This window comes from Bufo bufo, chromosome 2, assembly GCF_905171765.1.
Source record: "Bufo bufo chromosome 2, aBufBuf1.1, whole genome shotgun sequence".
Lineage (NCBI taxonomy): Eukaryota > Metazoa > Chordata > Amphibia > Anura > Bufonidae > Bufo > Bufo bufo.
The window spans coordinates 616,196,349-616,223,191 of NC_053390.1; the positions used below are offsets into that span (position 1 = coordinate 616,196,349).

At 44.5% G+C, this 26,843-nt stretch overlaps 1 protein-coding gene across 1 annotated transcript in view; it reads left to right on the forward strand.

The window, feature by feature from the left end:
• LOC120991719 (probable protein S-acyltransferase 23) overlaps positions 1-22,824 on the forward strand; it is a 46,048-nt gene extending 23,224 nt beyond the window's left edge. Inside the window, exons 4-10 of the mRNA XM_040420504.1 lie at positions 4,246-4,308; positions 4,450-4,592; positions 6,363-6,459; positions 20,061-20,213; positions 21,616-21,788; positions 22,105-22,270; positions 22,597-22,824. Of these exons, the coding sequence (XP_040276438.1) occupies positions 4,246-4,308; positions 4,450-4,592; positions 6,363-6,459; positions 20,061-20,213; positions 21,616-21,788; positions 22,105-22,270; positions 22,597-22,791 (990 nt within the window). The 3' untranslated portion in view covers positions 22,792-22,824. The remainder of the gene's footprint in view (positions 1-4,245; positions 4,309-4,449; positions 4,593-6,362; positions 6,460-20,060; positions 20,214-21,615; positions 21,789-22,104; positions 22,271-22,596) is intronic.
• Positions 22,825-26,843: the final 4,019 nt, after the last annotated feature.

Sequence of the window (26,843 nt, forward strand, 5' to 3'; positions counted from 1 at the left end):
CTGGCTGGGCGCAAGTTGAGATGAAACACCGCCCCTTGGGCAGATGTCTCTTTAAGTTATGGAGTCCTTGCAATGGAGAATAGCAACACTTGTGGCCTGACACAAACAGAGACACTAACTAACTACAGGCCTGGTTTCAGTCTCTAGGCACCAACACTGTAATGAGGTGCGTGCACGATCTTACCGACCCGGGTCTGCTCTGCATCTGCTGGTGACTCTGAACCGAACAAAAGCCTCTCCAACAAGCATGCGGTCCCACAGTGTATGTAGCTTTGCGTTCCTGAAAGCAATCCTCATTCCTCTGGACAGTATCAGGGTCTTGGACACGATGAGCTTCACTTAGCTGCAGCTCTGGTCACTGAAGGATGCTCTTACATCTGAATGCCGTTGGATCCTCTGCTCACACAGTTCCCCAGTCTCAGCTCCCTCTAAGATGGTTGCTCCCTTTCTCTTCCTCTCCAGGCTCTGTGTAACCCCCACCTCTCATGAATATGGAAGCATCTTGTGGCAAAACAGCAGAATGTTAGTCCAGATCATTTAATTTAATCTACACAAACAGTGTTCAGACAAGGAGAGCTGTTTCCCCATCTCACAACAGTAGAGAAAAAAGCTGTGCTGAGAACTGCATACAAAAAAAAAACACAAACAAGATAATGCAAAGCATACAGTTCAACTGCCTCCTATGTAAAAACACAACCACAGTTGTGGCAAAGCCACAGAAAAAATTTCTGTTGCTGAGCTTTATTGATGGTGTGGCTTTCTGGAACAACATTACTTTTATATGTACATGATGTACATGTACCCTAAGCAGAATACTTTGGAGGGTGTCGGTAGCACTGAGCTCACACTTGATGAAGACCCTCGAGAGGCTGGTTCTCAACCATCTTCTCCCCCTGGTGAGGTCTTCATTGGATCCACTGCAGTTTGCCTACCAGCCTGGCATCGGGGTGGATGATGCCATCATCTACCTCCTACATCGAGCTCTAACTCACCTGGAGAGGCTGTGAGGATCATGTTTTTTTATTAGCCAGTGCTTTTGACACCATCCAACTATGAATTCTGAGGGATAAGCTGGAGATGGCAGGAGTGGACCACCACATGTCACATTGGATACTTGACTACTTCACAGAACGCCCACAGTTTGTTAAATCTCAGGGTTGTGTCTCTGACAAGCTGATCTGCAGTACTAGGGCACCACAGGGAACTGTGCTTGCACCGGTTCTCTTCACCCTCTACACTGCAGACTTCTCCATCAACTCCCCAGGCTACCACCTACAGAAGTTCTCTGACTCTGCCATAGTCGGCCTTATCACAGGAGGTGGATTTCCGCAGACACAGGGCCTCTGCTTTGGTTACGGTGAACATACAGGGAACGGACATTGAGGTGGTCGACTCTTATAAGTACCTGGGTGTTCACCTGAACAACAAACTGGACTGGAGCCATAACACTGCTCTTTTCAAAAAGAGTCAGAGCAGACTCTATCTGTTGAGGAGACTGAGGTCCTTTGGAGTGCAGGGGACGCTACTAAAGACCTTCTTTGACTTAGTGGTGACATCAGCCATATTCTATGGTGTGGTTTGTTGGGGGAGAAGCTTATCTGTGGCTGAGAGACAGAGATTAGATAAGCTCATTAAGAAGTCCAGCTCTGTCCTAGGTTGTCCCCTTGATCCAGTGCAGGAGGTGGGTGACAGAAGAACTCTAGCAAAATTAACATCATTGTTAGACAATGTCTCCCACCCCATGCACGAAGCTGTTGTGGAGCTGGAGAGCTCCTTCAGTGACAGACTGCTGCATCCTAGGTGCACGAAGGAACGTTATCGGAGGTCCTTCCTCCCAGCAGCGGTTAGGATTTATAACCACCACTGTTCCCAGAAACCCAGTAGTGAATTTCTTAAGTAAATTCTGTGTTATTTAATTTACTAATTACTCTTATTTTGTTCCTGTTGTGAATGTGAATGCTGCTGTTATGCCAAAATTTCCCCACTGAGGGACAATAAAGGGATTTTCTTCTTCTTCGATTTTCTTCTTATTAAGGCTGACTTTTCATACGCCCGTCTTAATAAGAAACCTCGTAGGTGTGCGTTGCAGCAAGGGAGCTGGCGTAGATCTCAGGTTTAATTTCTAGTGCACATGTTGGTAAATGTATTGGGCTATGAGTGACAACCTTGCAGCCCACCTGCAGAAAAGGTGGGTGGCATAAAAGTGCAAAAAGTCCCAAATTCTGGCAAAAAACAGTACTTGCTCAAAAATATGCAACTTTTGTACGCCAGAAAACTGGTGCACCACTAGGCTGAAGAACAGCTTTTACCCCAAAGCAATCAGTCTCCTAAATGCTCAGAGACTATTGCCCCTTCCTAGGATAGAAACTACCACAGACTGAAAGTTACTGCTGACCCAATGATGATCTCTTGTTTGCAGTGGTGTCTGAATCAGTTTGTATATATATATATTCATAAGCACTTCCTACTTTGCTCTTGAGATAGATATATATATATATATATATATATATATATATATATATATATATATATCCTGTGAACTGTGAATAGTAATGCTTTCTAGTGCAATGTGTTTCTTTTTTCTATTGTAATACTTTAATTTAAATGTAATTTCTTTGTTCCTCTGTTCATGTCATCTAGGATTGCTGCAAACAACATTTCATTGTATTGTTAATTGTATTCATTGTATTGTACAGTGACAATAAAGGATTCTTATCTTATCTTATGATACATTCCCCTCTTAGTACCTAACAAGAGATCTGAGAAGCTGTATAACAGCCATGGACTGCTCACTGCTTCCTTGACTTTAAAGGCTACTTTCGGACCTGCGTTTAGGTGCGGATCCGTCTGGTATCTGCACAGACGGATCCGCACCTATATGCAAACGCTTAGATCCGTTCAGAACGGATCCGTTTGCATTACCATGAACAAAAAAAAAAAAAAAAAAAATTATTTTTTTCATGATAATGCAAACGGATCCGTTTTGACTTTACATTGAAAGTCAATGGGGGACGGATCCGTTTGAAAATTGAGCCATATTGTGTCAACTTCAAACGGATCCGTCCCCATTGACTTACATTGTAAGTCTGGACGGATCCGTTTGCCTCCGCACGGCCAGGCGGACACCCGAACGCTGCAAGCTGCATCCACTCAGAATGCATTAGGGCTGGACGGATCCGTTCAGGGCCGCTTGTGAGAGCCTTCAAACGGAACTCACAAGCGGAGCCCCGAACGCTAGTGTGAAAATAGCCTTATTACTCGTATGATATTAGCGCAGTACATGTACTGGGATGGGGGACGTGACTTCAGTCCCAGTGCCGTACATGTTAGGTGCCCTGATTGGACAGATACAGGAGCTGCGCCTGCTTGATTAGCAGCAGGGGTCCAGCTGAGCCCCTGCTGTATACACCGTTTGGTGAATACACCTATTCCGGCGGTCAACACTGACTGCGGCATGCACAGAGTTTGTGGAGGGTATGGGCACCCACTCCCTGCAGTGAAGGGGACTCGATGGCTGGAACGGCAGCCCAATGCCTTACACAGGCATCGGAGCTATCACTCCTCTGTGGAGTCCGGGCAGGAAGCGTAAGGGGCGGGCCTAGCAGATGCATAGTTTTGACGCATCTGAAGATCTTTATGTTCAGAGGTACAGCGCGGTGGCGGGGCTTCCAACAAATGGCGACAAGACTGAAAAGTCTTGCTGTCATTTGGTGACAGCTGGCGTGCCAGCAGAAAGCAGTCTGCATGCCACCTCTGGCACGCGTGCTGCAGTTTGCCGACAACTGTGCTAGTAAGTACAAACAAAACGGAGGTTGGTACCATATGTTAAATTCAGTTTTATTTCAGCCATGATGATTTAAATACTCAATGTACGTTCAACAAACTTTGCATAAATAAAGAGTACATGTGAATATAAGAAATTTTGCATTATATGATATGAGAGAAAAATGCCTAGCCGCCAAACTAACATTCTCTGCTGAATCCATCTTGAGAGAAAAGTCAGACTGCCATCTCACTGTAGGATCAGATTACATGCTGCCCACAGATGTCTATGGAGAGGGAAGGGGTGAGCAAGAGTGAGCTGCTAGAGAGAGAAAAAGACAATTTTCTCAGATTTAATAAAAAGATATCATAGACATAATAGATATTCATCTGTACTTTTGATTTATACAAAGATTGTTAAAGGTAGTGATCATTTAAGTCTATGGTCTTTATAACGAGTACTGTATGTCTTGTGTCTTGCAGACCCCACTACATTTAGCAGTATTAAGTGGAAATCTCCCTACTGTTCAGCTCTTATGTGAACAAGTAAGTAAAGTCCTATTTTCACACCTTGCATCTATACGTGCAACTTGTGCTATGTATAGTGTCCTTATATTTTTATAATCTTTATAAGTTGTATCAGAACTATTCACTTTTAATAACAGAGGGATTTGTTTTCATTGTTAGGATGGAGTTGACCTGGAAAGTGAAGATAGCAATAGAAACACCCCATTACGCCTAGCCAAGGGACCGAAATCAAAGGAAATTGTTTCTTTTATACAAGGCTCTATTATGAAGTCAAAAAATCTACATAGAAAGTTTAACTGGAGGTAGCTGATATTTTCTGTTACATGCTTTAATGTGTTCTTGTCCTGCTGTCAATGAGGCAGGCGTTTTAGGATGGGCTTACATACGTCAGTATTATAAGTAATCCTAATAAGGTCTCATGCACACGGCCGTTATTCGGCCGTGCCCGTATTGCGGCCCGGCAAACAGTGGGTCCGCAATATGCAGGCACCGGCCGTGTGCACCTCGCATCACGCATGTGGACCCATTCACTTGAATGGGTCCGCAATCCGCAAGGTCGGTGCGGAACGGAGGCACGGAACCCCACAGAAGCACTACGGAGTGCTTCCTTAGGGTTTCTGTCCGTGCTATGTACATGTTCTATTTTTTGCGGTGCGGACGGATCACAGACCCATTCAAGTTAAATGGGTCTGGATCCGTTGCGGCAGGCGCACAGATAGAGACCGCAAATTGCGGTCCCCAATGCATGGTATGGCCGAACAACACTGTGTGAATGAGCCCTAATTCCAACAGCAATCAACTACAGCAATATAATGTTGGATTTTAAACATGCTAAAAACTATCCATAAAAGAAAAATAGTACAATTGATTATACGACTAATTGTTCTCCAGTTCTCCTGTTAACTCATTGCTAGTGCATTAGTATTTACCTTCAGAATCGGTCCTCGTACATTGATCTCTGTTCAATGGTCATCAGCTTCTCAGACTACTCTGTGCACACTGTGCTTTGGTAGACTGAGACAGTGCCTTTGCTCTTGGCTGGTTCAAGTGCAGAGAGAATGTTTTACGCTACCAAAGTACCGTATATGTGCATAGAGTTGTCTTGGAAGCTGGTGGCCATTTTACAGAAGTTAAGAGGCTCTTTCACACTTGCGTTCTTGTCTTCCGGCATAGAGTTCCGTCGTCGGGGCTCTATGCCGGAAGAATCCTGATCAGGATTATCCTAATGCATTCTGAATGGAGAGAAATCCGTTCAGGATGCATCAGGATGTCTTCAGTTCCGGAACGGAACGTTTTTTGGCCGGAGAAAATACCGCAGCATGCTGCGCTTTTTGCTCCGGCCAAAAATCCGGAACACTTGCCGCAAGGCCGGATCCGGAATTAATGCCCACTGAAAGGCATTGATCCGGATCCGGCCTTAAGCTAAACGTCGTTTCGGCGCATTGCCGGAGCCGACATTTAGCTTTTTCAGAGTGGTTACCATGGCTGCCGGGACGCTAAAGTCCTGGCAGCCATGGTAAAGTGTAGCGGGGAGCGGGGGAGCAGTGTACTTACCGTCCGTGCGGCTCCCCGGGCGCTCCAGAGTGACGTCAGGGCGCCCCAAGCGCATGGATCATGTGATCACATGGATCACGTCATCCATGCGCATGGGGCGCTCTGACGTCATTCTGGAGCGCCCCGGGAGCCGCACGGACTGTAAGTATACCGCTCCCCCGCTCCCCGCTCCTACTATGGCAACCAGGACTTTAATAGCGTCCTGGGTGCCATAGTAACACTGAACGCATTTGGAAGACGGTTCCGTCTTCAAATGCTTTCAGTACACTTGCGTTTTTCCGGATCCGGCGTGTAATTCCGGCAAGTGGAGTACACGCCGGATCCGGACAACGCAAGTGTGAAAGAGGCCTAAGAATCAGAGAAAACAGAAAGATTAAAAAGTATGGCACCAGGTATTTGAACTATGTGTTATGCATTAGTTTCTGTTTGGTTGTAAAATGTATTTATTTCTTTATATGTTTTCTGCTTTCTCAAATATTTTATGTAATTTAATGGGTTTATTTGACTTTTATTTGTAGTTTGTGGCTTCTTGGTCATCCAGGCAAAACGAAAATCCCTATACTATTTTTTTATGGCAATCTATTCATTTGGGGCTACCCGACATACTTTCTTAAGGTAATGTTATTTGTCCTGATTTAATAACCTCTGCAGATTATTTGAAAGCAATTTGGATATTCACAGCGAAACAAAAAATCCTGAAAAATGCACCCATGTGCTATTTGTCTAATGTGTATTAAAGTGACAATGAGCAGTTTATACCCCATATTATAACCATTTTCCACCAACAAATAGCCTTGTAGCAATAGTCTACAAAAACAAAAATTTCAAACGTATATCCAAAAACGAGAGGGTCTGTGCAATTTAGATGCATACCTTGGCCATACATATTTTATTCCCGATGCTTAATCATCATAGATAAATTTGAGATATAGGTCCCTTGGGCCGTTAATAACTGTGTCGAATGTTCGCACACATAGCCCAAAAAAGCTGACGACATCCAACTTCACATTTCAACATTTATTAAGAAACACTGCACTAATTTAGAATTTACTTACTTAAAGTGCAACTGTTGCTTAAGTTTTTTTTTTATATAGTTTTGGGACAGGGTATTAAACATTTTTGTAATATCCTTAGGGAAATATGTTTCTATAAACACAGGGTGTAAAGAGTCTTCTTAGCATAGCTCTAACTTAGTGTTGCTTAGGAGAGTCTGTCTTCAATATTCAGTTCTACTGAGTGCTGAAGACCCCTGTGTGTAACATACAGAGGCTTCCAGCCTGCCTCTTGTCACTGGCTCAGTCCATGACTATGTAGGCCTACTATCACTGTCCATCACCCTGCCTATCTGACGTGTTACATACAGGCATCTTCAACATGAAGAATACTGAAAAGGAACCTGTCATCGACTTTATGGTGCCCATAGTAACGGCAGAATAAAGTAGACACAGGTGAGTTGATTTCAGCGGTCTGTCATTTATAAGATAAAAGTAAGTGGTTGCCGAGAACCAACATAACAACCATTGCAGACTGGGCCTGGAAAAGAGTCATCGCCACCTGAGAAGAGTCCTGGTTATTCATGAATTCCTGCTCTCCCTGACCACCTGCTGATGATTGACAGGCTTCTACCTAATTTTCTCCCTTTTTCTCTAGGAGAGAACTTTCAATCATCAGCAGATGGGTGAGAGAGCAGGAGATTATGAGTAACCATGACTCTTCTCAAATAGATTTGACTCTTTTCCAGCCCTGTGCTCCAATGATTATGATGCTGGTTCTCGGTAACCACTTACTTTTAGCTCATGAGTGACACACCGCTGAAATCAGCATTTCTGTCACTATTTTATGCTGCCCTCAGTGAGGTCAGCATAAAGTTGATGACAGGTTCCCTTGAAGACAGACTCTCCTTAGCACCCCTCAGAGCTCTGCTAAGAAAAGGATTTACACTCTGTTTTCTAGTACTATGAAACATCTTTACCTAATAAAGCATGTTACAAAAATATTTAACATCCCTTTTTCTACACAATATTAAAAATAAACCGAAAAGACAGTTTGTCTTTAAAGGGGTTCTGCACTTTCATTTAACTGATGATCTATCCTCTGGATAGATCATCAGCTTCTGATCGACGGGGGTCCGACACCCGGGACCCCCGCCGATCAACTGTTTCAGAAGGCAGTGGCGCTCCAGCAGCGCCGCGGCCTTCTCACTGTTTACCGCCAGGCCGCCGGCCCACTGACGTCACGACTAGTATCAACTAGCGTGGGCGCGGCTAAGCTCCATTCAAGTGAACAGAGCTTAGCCGTGCCCACGCTAGTTGTTACTAGTTGTGATGTCAGTGGGCCGGCGGGCCGGTGGTAAACAGTGAGAAGGCCGCGGCGCTGCTGGAGCGCCGCTGCCTTCTGAAACAGCTGATCGGCGGGGGTCCCGGGTGTCGGACCCCCGCCGATCAGAAGCTGATGATCTATCCAGAGGATAGATCATCAGTTAAATGAAAATGCAGAACCCCCTTAACTGTTTCTATCCTGGCATGATGCCTCATTGGGGAAAAAAATATTCGCTTTGGAAAAAACAAGTAGAAGTAAAATAATATGGGCAAGGCACATGTAAATGGACTGTGATGCACAGTACTCTTTTTGTTTCATTTGGATGGGGTAAAACAAGGAATTTTTTTATATTTTAATAGAATCTTTACCAGGGAAAAGAGTGGATTTAAGTGTATGAGTGGGCACAAACTGTAAGGTGTTGAAAATCAGTATTTTTCCAATACCTTTATAGCTCTAATTACAATATGTGTTACAAATATTATTATTGCTTTTAGAGTGGAGGAATATACACAGTCAAGTCACATTATTATGACCACTTCCTACTTTCGATGTGAAATGCACGTAGCTCATGAAGTCACATGTCATGAGCTGGCTTGGTGGGTATATATGTTGTGCAATAAGCACAAGGTATGATTTATCAGAGTTCCAAAATAGATTATTATAAGTTTTCGGGGCCAAGCGTGGCAGTATTTCAGAAACTACACTGTTTGTGAACTGTTCACGTGCTGCTGTGGTAAAAGTGTATCGTGGGTGGACAGAGGGCACCATTGCGAATAAGCAATGTGTAAATGGCAGAGCACCATGTGCCCTCGATTTGAGAGATAAACATTGGTTACAAAAGGTGCACAAGGGCGAACTGATGCGCTACAGTAGAGCAGCTTACTGCCAATATGAACCAGGGAACTACCAGACGTGTGTTTAAAACAACAGTTCAGCGAACCCTGCTGCATATGGGGTTCCAAAGCAGACGGATGGTCACTGCACTTCTACCCAGCGATGGACTGGCCATCGGGAGTACCGGGAGAATCCCGGTGGGCCGATCGAATTATGGGCCGGCCAGGGCCGCCATCAGGGGGGTAAAGCCGATACCCCAGTAAGGGGCCCGGACCCCGGGGGGGCCCGGCCGGTCCCGAGCCATTTTAATTTTTCAGCTCCAGTAACAGCAGGCAGTGTGGGGGCGGCGCTCACTCACTGACGTCACACGCCTGCTCCTCCCACTAGGCGGCGCAGGCGCGTGACGTCAGTGAGTGAGCGCTGCCGCCCGCACTTGTTACTGGAGGCTGGAGGGAGCTGAATGTAAGGTAGTAAAGAGATGAGCGCTGTGTTAAAATTAAAGTTACTGTCTGCAGCCTGCAGGATACCGATTTATTAATGTATACTACTGTGAGTGGCGGGGAGGGGGATCTATGGATGACGGCACTGTTATAGGGAGGGGGATCCGTGGATGGCACTGTTATGGGGGGGGTCTGTCATGTGGATGACACTTATGGGGGGGGGTCTGTGGATGACACTTATGGGGGGGATCTGTGGATGGCACCATTATGGAGGGGGATCTGTGGATGACACTGTTATGGAGGGGGATCTGTGGATGACACTTATGGAGGGGGATCTGTGGATGACACTGTTATGGAGGGGGATCTGTGGATGGCACCGTTATGGAAGGGGATCTGTGAATGGCACCGTTATGGAGGGGGATCTGTGGATGGCACCGTTATGGGGAATCTGTGGATGATACATACCGTATATAACATCTTATGCTATATGTGTCACCCACAGATCCACCCCATGACAATGTCATCCACAGATCCCCCTCCATAACAGTGTTCTGTGGATGACACTATTATGGGGGGGATCTGTGGATGACACTATTATGGGGGGGGATCTGTGGATGACACTGTTATGGGGGGGATCTGTGGATGACACTGTTATGGGGGGATCTGTGGATGACACTGTTATGGGGGATCTGTGGATGACACTGTTATGGAGGGGATCTGTGGATGACACTGTTATGGGGGGATCTGTGGATGACACTATTATGGGGGGATCTGTGGATGACTGTTATGGGGGGGATCTGTGGATGGCACTGTTATGGAGGGTATCTGTGAATAGCACTGTTATGGAGGGGTATCTGTGGATGACACATAGCATAAGATGCTATATACGGTATGTGTCATCCACAGATCCCCCTCTATAACAGTGCCATCCACAGATCCCCCCATAACAGTGCCATCCACAGATCCCCTCCATAACAGTGCCATCCACAGATCCTCTCCATAACAGTGCCATCCACAGATCCCCTCCATAACAGTGCCATCCACAGATCCCCTCCATAACAGTGCCATCCACAGATCCCCTCCATAACAGTGCCATCCACAGATCCCCTCCATAAAAGTGCCATTCACAGATCCCCTCCATAACAGTGCCATTCACAGATCCCCTCCATAACAGCGCCATTCACATGTTTTTTTTTTAGTGTGTTTGGGAAAAATAAAGTGGGCCGGTCTGGCTGAAGTCCAGGGCCACTTTATTGTCCCAGTCCATCCCTGATGTAAGGTAGTAAAGAGATGAGCGCTGTGTTAAAATTAAAGTTACTGTCTGCAGCCTGCAGGATACCGATTTATTAATGTATACTACTGTGAGTGGCGGGGAGGGGGATCTATGGATGACGGCACTGTTATAGGGAGGGGGATCCGTGGATGGCACTGTTATGGGGGGGGGTCTGTCATGTGGATGACACTTATGGGGGGGGGTCTGTGGATGACACTTATGGGGGGGATCTGTGGATGGCACCATTATGGAGGGGGATCTGTGGATGACACTGTTATGGAGGGGGATCTGTGGATGACACTTATGGAGGGGGATCTGTGGATGACACTGTTATGGAGGGGGATCTGTGGATGGCACCGTTATGGAAGGGGATCTGTGGATGGCACCGTTATGGAGGGGGATCTGTGGATGGCACCGTTATGGGGAATCTGTGGATGATACATACCGTATATAACATCTTATGCTATATGTGTCATCCACAGATCCACCCCATGACAATGTCATCCACAGATCCCCCTCCATAACAGTGTTCTGTGGATGACACTATTATGGGGGGGATCTGTGGATGACACTATTATGGGGGGGGATCTGTGGATGACACTGTTATGGGGGGATCTGTGGATGACACTGTTATGGGGGGATCTGTGGATGACACTGTTATGGAGGGGATCTGTGGATGACACTGTTATGGGGGGATCTGTGGATGACACTATTATGGGGGATCTGTGGATGACTGTTATGGGGGGGATCTGTGGATGGCACTGTTATGGAGGGTATCTGTGAATGGCACTGTTATGGAGGGGTATCTGTGGATGACACATAGCATAAGATGCTATATACGGTATGTGTCATCCACAGATCCCCCTCTATAACAGTGCCATCCACAGATCCCCCCATAACAGTGCCATCCACAGATCCTCTCCATAACAGTGCCATCCACAGATCCCCTCCATAACAGTGCCATCCACAGATCCCCTCCATAACAGTGCCATCCACAGATCCCCTCCATAACAGTGCCATCCACAGATCCCCTCCATAAAAGTGCCATTCACAGATCCCCTCCATAACAGTGCCATTCACAGATCCCCTCCATAACAGCGCCATTCACATGTTTTTTTTTGAGTGTGTTTGGGAAAAATAAAGTGGGCCGGTCTGGCTGAAGTCCAGGGCCACTTTATTGTCCCAGTCCATCCCTGCTTCTACCAGAAAGGTTGCTTCAGCAAAAAAGGCTTCAGTTTTCACTGTAGTATCTGAATAATGAGACCTCTGCTGATTGGCATTGGGTTGCCTTCTCCCATAAGTAACATTTTCTGCTTAATCGAATAGATAGATGTTAGGCGAGTAACATCAGAGAACAAGCACCCTGCAACCATAACTGGAACAATGAAAACTGGTGGTGGCAGCATTATGGTCTGGGAAATGTTTTCCTGGCATTCTCTGGACCCACTCACCGATATGGAGACACTCTCAACCAATTATGGTATGAATCCATCCTTGCAGATCACGTACACCCATACATACTGATTGTATTTCCTTGGGTGGATGGGATTTACCATCAAGACAATGCCACATGTCACACAGCTAGAAATCTCTCACATAGGTTGGAAAAGCATGAACCCTAATTCCCCAGACTTTAACCCAATTAAGCATCTGTGGGACCACCTCAATCGTTGAGTTTGCTCTATCGCTGCTCCCTGATGCACCCTCCAGCAGCTTTGAGATACACTACAGTCAGCATGGCTCCAGATACCTCTGACAGGACCTACCAGGACCTTATTGAGTCACTCCCAGCCCGTCTAGCTTCTATCTGTGCTCCACACTGCGGTTACTCTGGATATTAGGTCATAATAATGTGACTCGACTGTGTATTTCGTTTCAGATAAGCAGTAGAGGATAAATGCAAGCAAAAATGGTAATGGCAAGAATGTAGGGCACATTTTATGGCAAAGCATTCTGTGATGTGAGTTTTAATTTCATAAAGAAAAGGTTACAGATGAGAACACAGTAATCTTTCCCGAAGTTTTCCTAAGCTTCCATTCTGTTCTAACTCATGCTTATATTTTAAGTTTTTATTTTACATTTAAGAAGTTACAACCACATGATACCTTGCCACCAGCAGAGCTTTAAGGTAGAGTAAAATTCCAAATTAACATCAAAATCAGAGAGACAGGCATTCTAGCACAGTTTGTATTCATGGAGATACACAATATGGAAAAAGTATTGAGACACGTACACATTAAACCTACAATACAGGAGCTTTTATGGCATCCCATTCTAAATCCAAAGGAATTGATATGGAGTTTGTGCCCACTTTGCAGCTGAAACGGCTTTAACTCTTTCCACTGCTTTTTGCAAGATTTTGGAGTGTGTCTGTGGGAATTTTTGCTCATTCATCTAGAAGAGTATTTGTGAGGTCCGACACTGATGTTGGACGAGAGGGCCTGGCTCCAAATCTCTGTTCAGCTTTATCCCAGAAGTGTTGGATGGTGTTGGTGTCAGCTCTGTGTGGGCAGTCATGTTCTTCCACACCAAAATCACTCAACCTTGCCTTTATGGACCTTGTTCTGTGCAATGGACTTTCCTCAAACTGTTCACATAAAGTTGGAAGCGTTACAGTTGTCCGAAATGTCTTACTTACCTTTACTGAAAGTAAGGGGCCTAGTCCAACCCCTGAAAAACAACCCCACAGCATTATCCCTCCCTCCGCCAAACTTTACAGTTAGGACAATGCAGTCCAGACTCATGCATCAGACTGCCAGATAGAGAAGTATCATTCATCATTCCATAGAACACATCTCCACTGCTCGGGAGTCCAGGGGCGGCATGCTTTACACCACTCCATCCAACGCTTGACATTGTGTGTGGTGATGTAAGGCTTGACTGCAGCTGCTTGTCCATGGACACTCATACCTTGTGCAGTTTTTAAGCTGATGTTAATGAGAGAGGAGTTTTGGAGCTCAGCAGTTATTGAGTCAGCAGAGTGTTAAGCTCTATTCATACGTCCGTATAATGGGTCCGCACCCGTTCCGCAAATTGCGGAACGGGTGCGGACCCATTCATTCTCTATGGGGATGGAATGGATGCGAAGAGCACACTAAGGCCTATCTTCTGGTGCGCGACTCTACAATTGCGGACAAGAATAGGCAGTTCTATGGGGGTGCCGACCAGGTGTATTGCGGATCCGCAATGCACTACGGACGTCTGAAGGGACCTTTAGAGACTTTTATGCAGTATGCGCCTCAGCATACAGTGACCCTGCTATGTAACTTTACATAGTCTGCTATTTTGTGGCTGAGTAGCTAGCTGCTTCCACTCGGTGGTTCCTATCTTTTTCCACTTTCAAATAATGCCATTCACAGTTGATCATGAAATTTCTAAGAGGGAAGACATTTCAAGAACTGACTCATTACAACTATGGCATCATGTTACAGTACCATGCTAGACTTCAGTGAGCTCTCTAGAACGACCCATTCTTTCACAAATATTTGTAAAGGCAGACTGCATGGCTCGGTGGTGGATTTTATACACCTGTGGTAATAAGACTGCATTCCCTTACGTCCTCAACAGCAGCACAGATGGGGTTAACTGCCCCTGTGGACTGGTAGGACCGGCGGAATTTTAATGAGCCCAAGAACCAATAAACGATCTTCAGCTCCCTGAAAGGGAGGAGATCACCCCCCAGCCCACCGTGTTTTTTTCTGTCCTCTGGACAGGTGGACTGGCGTGTCGCTCCCTCTCTGGGAGCTGAAGATTGCTTAGGGGTTCTTTTCCCCTCCTTAAGCTTAGCTCGCTTTCTATGGATCTCAGTGCCTTTATTTTAGGCCTGATCATGGCGATTTCGGTCTGGGGTACCGTCGGGGAGGGGGGCGTCCCCTCCCCTCTTCTCTCATCATCTGTAGACGGTGCTCCGTCCCTCCGTTACCGCATGTGTGCGGCGCTATGGGCGCCGCCATTTTCCGGAAGTGACGCGCCCTAGGTGCGCTACGTCACTTCCGGTTTTCCGAAGCGTTGCGGTGATGTATAAAACTCACCTTTCTTTTAAACTGGCTCCCTAGAAGGACATCCTGGACTTAGGATTAGTCTGGGGAGACAATTTTCGTATAGGTAGAGCCAGTATAGGCTCTGGTTTTTCTACAAGAGAAAAAAAAAAAGGGAGTGGTGCTGATCTCGTTTCAGGAACCCGCCCATTGGGCGGGGCTTCCTCCTTTTAAGCGCCCAGAGCCCATCAGTCAGTGCTCTGGTTGCGTTGCTTTCACAAGTTAGCTCCAGAGCTCTCCTGTGCTTTGTGATATTCCTGCAGTATTGCTTTGCTTGAGTTTTGTACTTCCTCTTCTTTCAGCTCTATTTCTTCTAGTGCTGGTGGGCCCCCTTAAGGTCTGGTTTTCTCCACCTCCTGATATTGTAGGTGTTATGACCTGTTTTGTTTCTTCCATTACAGACTATGGCTTCCCCTAAGGAGCAGGATCAGCGGAAGGCTGGGGCCAAGAGGAAGCATTTGGCATGTTACGAATGTAACACACCCCTAGATCACAGCTGTCCTTACTCCAGATGTGAGAGTTGTCGCACGGCATCCACGGAACCCACGATGCAGGAGATGTTCCAATGGACCAAGACATACGTGGATGATTCCATCAAGGGAGTAGTTCAGCTGCTTAATGAGAGGCTACCAGGTCCCTCTCAGACTCCCATGGAGGTGGTCGCACCGGTCGAAAGACCTACCCCCTGTTCAGTGGGGTCTTCTTCTTCTGAGGAAGAAGAATCTACTTCTTGCTTTTTCCCTCCAGAAAAGACGCAGAAGTTACTCAAGTCCATCAGGTCGGGGGACCAGGATGTTGACATGGGGGAGTCCTCCGATCCCGCCGGTCGGACACAGCGTGTCTTTAGAGCGGATGAGACCCTCCTTTCTGTGATGCGCACAGAGTGGAAAAAGCCTGAGAAGGGTCCAGTGCTTACCAGAAAATTCAGACTCATGTACCCGATGGCTAAACCCTTGGTGGAATCGTGGGGTTCCGTTCCCAAGGTGGACATGGCTATAGCCAAGTTGTCCCGGCGCACTCTAGTCCCTGCAGACGATGGGTCTAGCCTGCAGGACCCTCTAGACCGGAGGGCAGAGTGCACCCTTAGGAGGGGTTACGCGGCGGCCGCTGCCTCTGCATCTACTTCCATTGCGGCCACTGAGGTAGCCACCTATCTACGCTCTAGGCTTAATCAAATCCAGACGGATGTGGACCAGAGCGTATCAAGAGACGACATCCTGGCAGCCTTCAAGTCAGTCAACCTGGCTATGGACTTTTTAGTTGATTCCTCCCAGATGCAGCTGAAGCTGGCCGCCAAAACTATGGCCCTAGTTTCAGCTGCCCGCAGACCACTCTGGCTGAAACCGTGGATCGCGGATAACGCATCCAAGTTTAACCTTTGTGGGCTCCCCTTCGAACCAGATAGGTTATTCGGGTCCGAATTGGACAAAATAATGGAGGGGCTCTCCGATAAAAAAGGGAAGAGCCTCCCCCAGCAGCCATTTCGGGGACGCCCCAGACAGGAAAAGAAGGGCGGAGGTCGTCCTGGGCAGCAGTCTAGGCGCAGAGATTGGGGGGGGCCGTCTCATAAATATCCGAGACGCCCCCGCAAACCCACCAGGGAGGCAAAACCCTCCTGACTATGGGCCTCCTCGAGGCTCTAGGATAAGCCCTGCTGCCCCTGCAGTGTCTCCACTAGATTTTCCCGTACCCCTCCCCCAGATTCCCGTGGGGGGCCGTCTTACCCATTTCAAAGACTCTTGGAGCTGGTTGATTGCAGACCCCTGGGTCCAGGACTTAGTTTCCGCCGGGTACCGGGTAGATCTTATCTCTCTCCCCCCAGAGAGATTCATCGCCACACGAAACTTCGGGTCTGCCAAACAGGTGGTCCTAGAATCTTACATTCAGGACTATATTTCCAAGGGAGCCCTAGAGGAGGTACCGGCAGGGGAGAGGGGCCTAGGGATTTATTCACCAGTGTTCTTGGTTCCCAAGAAGACAGGAGATCTCCGGATGATCATCGATTTGAGATTCCTCAATCGATTTATAAGGAAAACAAGGTTTCGCATGGAAACCATAAGGTCAGTCAGCCATATCCTCAATCCTGGGGACGTCATGGCTACTCTGGACCTCAAGGATGCGTACCTTCACATTCCGATCCATTCTGCTTCCCGGAAACTCCTCAGGATCGCGGTCCAGATTTCAGGGGTTCGCAGGCACTTTCAGTTCGCCGTGCTTCCCTTCGGAATCTCTTCTGCCCCCCTTATCTTCACCAAGGTGTTGGTTTCGGTGGTGGCAGCTTTGAGACTCCAAGGACTGACTATTCCTTATCTGGACGATTGGCTTTTCATAGCCTCTTCAGTTCCGATCCTTACCCACCATCTTCAGGTCGCAATCTCTTTTCTCTTCCGCCTAGGCTGGATTATCAACTGGCAGAAGTCGAATGTGAGCCCATCGACTTCAATCCATTACTTAGGATTCGTGGTCGACTCTGTGGAGATGTCCCTCCGGTGGACTCCAGAAAGGAGAGCGCGGATTCAGGACCTGGCAAAGGTCCTTTATGTCCCTCGTCGAGTCTCTATCCGGACTCTCATGAAGATGCTGGGGCTCATGTCAGCGGCTGCGGATGCGGTCCCTTGGGCGCTATGGCACCTCCGTCCTCTTCAGTCGGAGGTCTTACACCTATGGAACGGCAGCCCTGCGGGGCTAGATTCCCTGTGCTCCCTGTCCGGTCAAACCCAAAATTCCCTCAGATGGTGGTTTCAGCTACCAGCAGGGAAGTCTATGACCCAACCAGCTTGGGTCATATTGACTACAGATGCGTCCCTTGTAGGCTGGGGCGCTCACCTGGACGGATCCCCAATTCAGGGATCTTGGTCTCCTCTGGAGCGGCATCTTTCCTCCAATCTTCGCGAGATGCGAGCTATCCGGCTAGCCCTCCTTCACTTTGCGCCTCAGATCCGGGGCAAAGCAGTGAAAGTCCAGTCAGACAATATGACTGCAGTTCTCTATATAAACAAACAGGGAGGCACAAGATCATTGCCCCTTCTGTCAGAGATCGGGGTAATTCTTCGGTGGGCAGAGCTGAACCTTTCCCATCTATCTGCCGTTCATATTCGAGGCTCCCTCAATATGATAGCGGACCGCTTAAGTCGAGGATTACCGACCATGGAGTGGTCTCTGCATCCGGAGATCTTCAGGCAGCTAGTTCACAGATGGGGTATGCCAGAAGTGGATCTCATGGCAACCAGGTTCAACGCCAAGGTGATGAGGTTCTGTTCCCTCTACAGGGAAGACAACCCCCTGGCGATAGATGCTCTGTCAATACCGTGGAGGTTCAGGCTGGCTTACATCTTCCCTCCCTTTTCCATGATACCGAGGGTATTGATGAAAATCCATCAGGATCAGGCCTCGGTAATAGCCATCATACCGTTTTGGCCCAGAAGATCCTGGTTTACCCAGCTCATTCAGATGAGTCGGGGACAATACTGGAGACTCCCCCCGGAGCAGACCCTGGTGTCGTGGGACACTCACCTCTGCCTAGATCTGCACAGGTTCAACCTGACAGCCTGGAGGTTGATCAGTCCCTTCCCAACATAGAAGGGCTTTCCGAGTCGGTCCTGAGAACTTTGTCGCATTCCCGAGCAGAGTCTACAAAGAAGGCCTACTCCAGGATCATGAGAATCTTCGAGGCATGGTGTGATTCCAGACAGGTGGCGTCTGCAGATCCGCCCCTTCCTGCGATACTTCAATTTCTTCAGGATGGATTAGATAGAGGCCTATTTCCAGCTACCTTGAAGGTACAGGTTTATGCCATCTCGGCCTGTCTCAACAGGCCACATTCTCGGGACCCACTCATCAAATGCTTCCTGAAGGGAGCTGAAAGACTAAAGCCTACTATACTGAAACCTATCCCCCAGTGGGATCTTTCAGTAGTGCTCAGGGGGCTAGCATCTCCCCCCTTCGAGCCCTTGGAGGAGGTAAATTTTAAATTTTTGACTTTAAAGATGGTCTTTCTTCTGGCTATAGCTTCAGCAAAAAGAGTTTCTGAATTGCAGGCTTTCTCCGCAATTCACCCGTACATTATTTTTCTACAGGATAGAGTACTCCTGAAGTTTTTACCTTACTTCAGGCCTAAGGTGCCTACTTTCCAGAACATCAATCAGGTAATATCTTTACCAGTTTTGTTTACAGCCTCCTCCTCTGATACTCCAGCTAGAGACCCGCTGGATATTTCAAGATGCCTCCAGATCTATGTGGATAGATCTAGTGAGTTCAGGATAGATGAGAATCTTCTTAGCCTGTTTGCCGGTAAGTCTAAAGGCCGTAAAGCGTCTAAAGCCACCATTAGTCGCTGGATCAAGGAGGCCATTATGGAAGCTTTCGTCTCCCAATCCTTAGATCCTCCTGAGTTTGTGAGGGCCCATTCTACTAGGGCGGTCTCCACCTCGGTTGCGGAGAGAAGACTCCTCCCCTTAGAGTTGATCTGTAAGGCGGCCTCCTGGAGCTCTGAGTCAACCTTCATCTCCCATTATAGGATAGATGCTAGGATGGCAGAGTTTTCGGCTTTTGGGCAGACTGTTCTTAGTTCTGCCAGGCATGAGGACCCTCCCTAGGGGATTCTTCTTGCTATCTCCCCATCTGTGCTGCTGTTGAGGACGTAAGGGAATCGTTAATTTCTAACGATAATTTGTTTTCCCTTAGTCCTAACAGCAGCACACAAATATCCCACCCTAAATACATTATGCTTGTTAAAAACACGGTGGGCTGGGGGGTGATCTCCTCCCTTTCAGGGAGCTGAAGATCGTTTATTGGTTCTTGGGCTCATTAAAATTCCGCCGGTCCTACCAGTCCACAGGGGCAGTTAACCCCATCTGTGCTGCTGTTAGGACTAAGGGAAAACAAATTATTGTTAGAAATTAACGATTTAAGACCTGAATTCAATGATTAAGAGCTGTGTCCCAATACTTGTATCCATAAAGTGTACATCCAGTAGATATACACGTAGATGTATTCACATCTTTGCAGGGTTGAAGACTCACAATTGACTACCTATTCCGCTATGTCAAATATTGCACAATGACAGTCTGAGATTGGTGTTTAATGCAGTGAAACTTGCGTTGACATAAGTTAGAAGGAGGGATTTTATATTACAATTGTTTGATATATTTAGTGTGTCATAAAGTAGAAAATGTAGAGATGTAGACTGGCATGATTGCAGTTTGATTATGAGGCTGATTCCTAATAGAGTAACATAGGCCATGTGTTTTTGGTGTGTGATCTCTGAGAGTAGCGCTGACTAAACACTATTTCTTTTTGTATCCTTGTGTGTAGATTCTGCCCATCTTACACAGTGCTTTCTGGCAATGGCATATGATGTTCTTGCTCAGCAATGTATTGATGTGGATCTTTTTCTTAAAAGCATCCTTGATGGATCCTGGCTTCCTTCCTCAGAACACTGAAGAGTATCACTATGCTGTCAGGCAGGTACTGTATTACTGGTCTATACCAACAATAAAGATAGGAAATTAACCTGACAGTGCGTCGCATGTAAATAATGTATTGATTGGTATTTTATGCTCAGTATACTTTTACAAACTGGGAGCGATGGGATTAAATCAAGGTTACCGTTTACTTGACGTGTTCAATAGATACCTTGCACCCATGAATTTTCCCCAACTAAAAGTTTTTAGCGTGGGGACATATTAATATACTGATCACTTTGTTATTGTCATGATAAGGAATATTCTAGGCCAGGCATTTACTGAATACATAAGAGAACAGTTCTAAATAATTTTAAAGGAATTTGTCAAGTCTTAACATATTTTAGGCCCTCGGGGCCAGTGCAAAAACTGCAGGATTTTAGGATTTGTTTTTTGACTGTCAAATGGAAAATAAAAAATAAATAAAAAAATCACCAAAATTCTCAAAAAATATGTTTGACCTAAGAACAGAGCAACTGCTGAACTGTGTAGCTCTACTTCCATCTAAGAGTAATTCACAATACAACACATGGTAATCCAATACAAGACATGGTAAATTAAATGTTACCATTAAAAAATAAAACTTATATATATATATATATATATATATATATATATATATATATATATATACCTATATGAATGGAAAATGTAAAAAGTTACAGCTATTGGAACGTGGGGAGGAAAAAACTAAAATGGGCCCATTACTTAAAGGGAACCTGTCACCGGGATTTTGTGTATAGAGCTGAGGACATGGGCTGCTAGATGGCCGCTAGCACATCCGCAATACCTAGTGGCCATCTAGCAACCCATGTCCTCAGCTCTATACACAAAATCCCGGTGACAGGTTCCCTTTAAAGGGGTTGTCTCACTTCCACAAATAGCATTTAACATGTAGAGGAAGTTAATACAAGGCACTTACTGATGTATTGTGATTGTCCCTATTGCTTCCTTTGCTGGCTAGATTAATTTTTCCATCACATTATACACTGCTCGTTTCCATGGTTATGACCACCCTGCAATCCATTACTGGTGGTCGTGCTTGCATACTATAGGAAAAAACACTAGCCTATGTGCGCTCCCACGGTCCCAGCCACCAAATATGCCGATGCTTTATCCTATAATGTGCAAGCATTACCACCATTGCTGGATTGCAGGGTGGTCGCAACAATGGAAACGACCAGTATATAATGTGATGGAAAAATGAATCCAGCCAGCAAAGAAAGCAATATGGACAATAACATTATATTAGTAAGTGCCTTGTATTAACTTTGTCTACGTGATAAATGCCATTTGCTGAAGTGAGACAACCCCTTTAAGGGGTTAATTGTAAGTAACAATGTTAGAAATACTGTACATTTCAAACAATTCTTGATTTTTTTATGGTTTTAACCGTTTTCTTTTAGGCTATCAATTTTAATGACTGGAAGAATGGTAAAAACCCTCTTAATAGACTTTGCCATACCTGTCATCTCGTCAAGCCTCTGCGTTCAAAGCATTGTCGAATGACAAACCGCTGCGTGGCTTATTTCGATCACTACTGTCCTTACGTCTACAATGATGTCGGTCAGCGTAATAGGTTTGGAAGCTCTTTCATTCACCTTATATTGTAAGGCTTGTAGCTGATGAAGTGAAAGCATGAAACTCAGTAAATGTTTAACATCCTACATTGATTTCTCCTCCAGAGTAACGCAGGAAGCACTTATCTTCCATAGCTTAGCTAATGTGTTTTCTTTAAATTTGATGTAAGACACCAGCACCCGGGGGAAGACATGTTTGTTCATCAGAAAAGGATCTATGGTTTTTAAAGTATATTCAAATAAATTCCAAATGTCAGAAGAAATGGTAATATTTGTTATTAATCTGCCTCTCTATATTTTATATTCCATTCACAGAGCGTACTTTGTCGGATTCCTATTGACCATGTGCATCAGCTGCCTCATTGGCGTCTACATGTGTTGGAGTTGGTTTCAGGTCGAAGGTCGGAGTCTGTTAATTGGATTCGGTTGCCTGTTCCTTACAGTCATTGCTTTTATTTCGGCTATGATGACTGGAATGTGTGTAAGTAGTTGTCTGTTGCCAGATATTATGGCTGATAAGTTAATATCGTCATTAAAATAATTCAAATGAGGACACGTAGCCCTGTAAACTCCTTAGGAAAGTTAGAAACGTAAGTTGATTTGGTGCAATATTGCTGCTCTTCACAGAGCTAAAGTCAGGAACCCTCTCAGCTGGGGATGACCTAATATGCAGCACTAGAGCGTGACCATGAGCCCTCATGGAAACTCAGGATCAGATATCCTTAGGAGCAGTGGGAGTCCCAGCAGGTCACAGATTGCATCAGGCTGAAAAATAGTCATTTATTAATGTGCATTTCATATTTACAGCTATACATGGCAGCCGTTAACATAACAACAAACGAGAGAATGAATGCAAAGAAGTACGGCTATCTGATGGAGGAGAAAGGAGTGTTTTACAACCCATTTGACAGAGGACTGTTTCTGAACCTCCTTGAGTTTATCCATTTAATTCCACCTCTTTCTGAAGATAAAATTAGTAAAAAGCAAATCAATGAAATTTAACCATACTTCTGCTAAGGTCTTCTAATATGCACATGATCTTATTTATACCACTATTTATACAGATCTATTTTTATTGTCTTTTTAAAATAAAGTGGATATACACAATGGTATTTATATTGTCTTCGTAGTCTCAAAGTTCTGGTCCTCTTCACTTTCTGACCCCATTCTCCACACCACTGTTTTTTGGACAACTTGCCAAAATAGTTTTTTAATATAGCAACACAAAACACAATTTAACCCTTTCTACCCCGGGCCAGTTTTCACCTTCCTGCCCAGGCCATTTTTTGCAAATCCGACATGTGTCACTTTATGTGGTAATAACTTTGGAACACTTTTATTTATCCAAGCCATTCTGAGATTGTTTTCTCATGTCACATTGTACTTCATGATAGTCATAATTTGAGTCAATATATTTCACCTTTATTTATAAAAAAAATCCCAAATTTACCAAAATCTTTGAAAAATTTGCAATTTTCAAAATTTCTATTTCTCTGCTTTTTAAACAGAAAGTGATACCTCATAAAATATTTATTACTTAACATTCCCCATATGTCTACTTTATGTCGGCATCATTTTGTAAATGTCATTTTATTTTTTTAGGACGTAAGAACATTTCCAAAACCCACTTTTTAAGGACCAGTTCAGGTCTGAAGTCACTTTGTGGGGCTTACATAGTGAAAAACCACCCATAAATTACCCCATTGTAGAAACTACACCCCTCAAGCTACTCAAAGCTGATTTTACAAACTTTGTTAACTATTTAGGTGTTCCACAAGAATTAAAGGAAAATGGAGATTACATTTAAAAATTTCACTTTTTTGGCAGATTTTCCATTTTAGCCATTTTTTTCTTTAACTCATCGAGGGTTAACAGCCAAACAAAACTCAATATTTATTACCCTGATTCTGCGGTTTACAGAAACAACCCACATGTGGTCATAAACTGATGTAAGGGCACATGGCAGGGCGCAGAAGGAAAGGAACGCCATATGGTTTTTGGAAGGCAAATTTTGCTGGACTGGTTTTCAGATGCCATGTCCCATTTTAAGCCCGCCAAAAAAGTGACCCTATTTTGGAAACTAGGGGGTAATGTGCTAGTTTCATTGGTACTATTTTGGGGTACGTATGATTTTTATTTGCTCTATATGACGTTTTTGGTGAGGCCAGGTAACCAAAAAATGGCTGTTTTAGCATCATTTTTATTTTTTACAACATTCATATGACAGGGTAGGTCATATGCTATTTTTATAGAGCAGGTTGTTACGGACGCAATGATATCAAATATGTCTACTTTCTTTGTTTGTTTCAGTTTTACATAATAAAGCATTTTTGTAAAAAAAATTATTGGTACCATTTTTGGGTACATATGATTTTTTGATCATTTCCTTATTACACTTTATGGGCAAGGTGACCAAAAATTTGGTAATTTTGGCACAGTTTTTATTTATTTATTTATTTATTTTTCCAGCGTTCACCTGAGGGGTTAGGTCATGTGATATTTTTATAGAGCAGATTGTTACGGACGTGGCAGTACCTAATATGTATACTTTTTCTTATTTATTTAAGTATTACACAATAATAGCATTTTTTAAACTCAAAAAATGTTTTAGTGTCTCCATAGTGTGAGAGCCATAGCTTTTTAAATTTTTACCGATTGTCTTAGTTAGGGTCTCCTTTTTTGCGGGACGAGGTGACGGTTTGATTGGTACTATTTTGGGGGCATACACCTTTTTAATCGCTTGGTGTTGCAATTTTTGTGATGTAAGGTGACAAAAATGGCTTTTTTGATACAGTTTTTTTTTTTTTTTTTTACGGTGTTCACCTGAGGGGTTAGGTCATGTGATATTTTTATAGACATAGTTGTTATGGACGCGGCGATAACTAATATGTCTACTTTTTTTTATTATTTGACTTTAACAATAATAGCATATTTGAAACAAAAAAAATTATGTTTTAGTGTCTCATGTTCTGAGAGCTATATTTTTTTTGTTTTTTTTTAGCGATTTTCTTATGTAGGGGCTAATTTTTGCAGGATGAGGTGACTGTTTTATTGGTATCATTTTGTGGTACATACGCCTTTTTGATCGCTTGGTGTTGCACTTTTTGTGATGTGAGGTGACAAAAATGGCTTTTTTTATACCGTTTAAATTTAATTTTTTTATGGTGTTTATCGAACGGAGTGAATCATGTGATATATTCATAGAGCCAGTCTTTACGGACACGGCGATACCTAATATGTGTGTTTCTTTTTTTTTTCTTTTTTATTATAAAATTAGGGGAAAAGCAGTGTTTTTTTCTTTTTTTGCTTGAAACTAAATTTTTTTATATTAAAAAGTTTTTTACTTTTTTTTACTTTATTTCTGACTTCAACTTTTGGGGGTCTGATCCCCTCTGCAATGCATTACAATATATCTGGTCATATTTGCAGCCACCAAATACTTACTAGAAGTGCACAAATAGTCCCACAACATGGACATTGACATACTAGAGGGGGATCAATGACAAAAATTCCCACAAAAAAATATGTATTTTAATCATGGGCCATTTTTATGCGTCTTAAAGGGAAATTCTCAAAAATGTGCCCTGCTGGAGCCTAGAAATTTTTTATTTTAGGCCACGGGAGTACGGGCCCTAAAAATTATTCATTCACCGTACAGAAAAGATCAAGTGATTATATGGCTGGAGGTATATTAGACAGTCATTGGATATCAATTTTACTGCAGGCCAGTACGAATACATGTCAAATACATATGTTTAAAAGAACTAAAAATATAAAATTGGATTAAAAACATGGCTAACGAAATCCTCCCTCTTGAATAAACCCCCAAATGAAGATAGGTGAAATTCGATAACACGTGGTCGTCAAAGGTGTTGAATTCCTCCGAGGCCCCAACAATTCACCGGACAGAAAAGATCAAGTGATTATGTGGCTAGGGGTATATTAGATGGTCATTGGCTAACAATTTTACTGCAGGCCAGTGGAGTACAGAGCCCAAACATTAGGCATTCACCGTACAGAAAAGAACAAGTGATTATGTGGCTGGCGGTACATTAAGCGGTCACCGTATAACAATTTTACTGTTGGCCAGTTAGATTACATGCCCCAAAAATTATGCATTCATAATACAGAAAAGATCAAGTGATTATGTGGCTGGAGGTATATTAGAAGGTCATTGGATATAAATTTTACTGCAGGCCAGTGGAGTACAGGCCCCAAACATTAGGCATTCACTGGACAGAAAAGATCAAGTGATTATGTGGCTGGAGGTATATTAGACGGTCATTGGATAACAATTTTACTGTAGGCCAGTACAAATACATGTCAAATAAATATGTTTAAAAGAAATAAAAATATAAAATTGGATTAAAAACATAGGGGGAAATCCCCCTTCTTGAATAAACCCCCAAATGATAATAGGTGAAATTCGATAACACGTGGTCGTCACAGGTGTTGAATTCCTCTGAGGCCCCAATAATTAGGCATTCACCGGACAGAAAAGATCAAGTGATTATGTGGCTGGAGGTATATTAGACGGTCATTGGATAACAATTTTACTGCAGGCCAGTGGAGTACAGGCCCCAAACATTAGGCATTCACCGGACAGAAAAGGCCTTTTATGCAGCTGTATTTACATAAGACAGGGACCATTCTTTGTTCTGGGTGGTGGCGGATATATGTGGGCTTGCATGAGGAAATTCAATTAAATGTGGTCATCACGTGTTTAATTCCTCCGAGATCCTTGCCTCATCATTTTTAGAAATTTGAGGTAGTCCACACTGTCGTGAGCTAGGCGAGTGCGCTTATCGGTCAAGACCTCCCCTGCTGCGCTGAACTCTACGAGTGGCAAGCCAAGAGTTCCATTGCAAATTGTGCCAGCTCTGGTCACAGGTCAAGCCTGCACACCCAGTAGTCCAGAGGTTCCTCGCTTCTCAGATTGTCCACATCGGCAGTTAACCCGATGTAGTCGGACACCTGTCGGTCTAGGAGTTCCCTGAGGCTGGATCCGGAAGGCGGCTGTCGATGGGTTGGCTGCAAGAATGATCTTATATCCA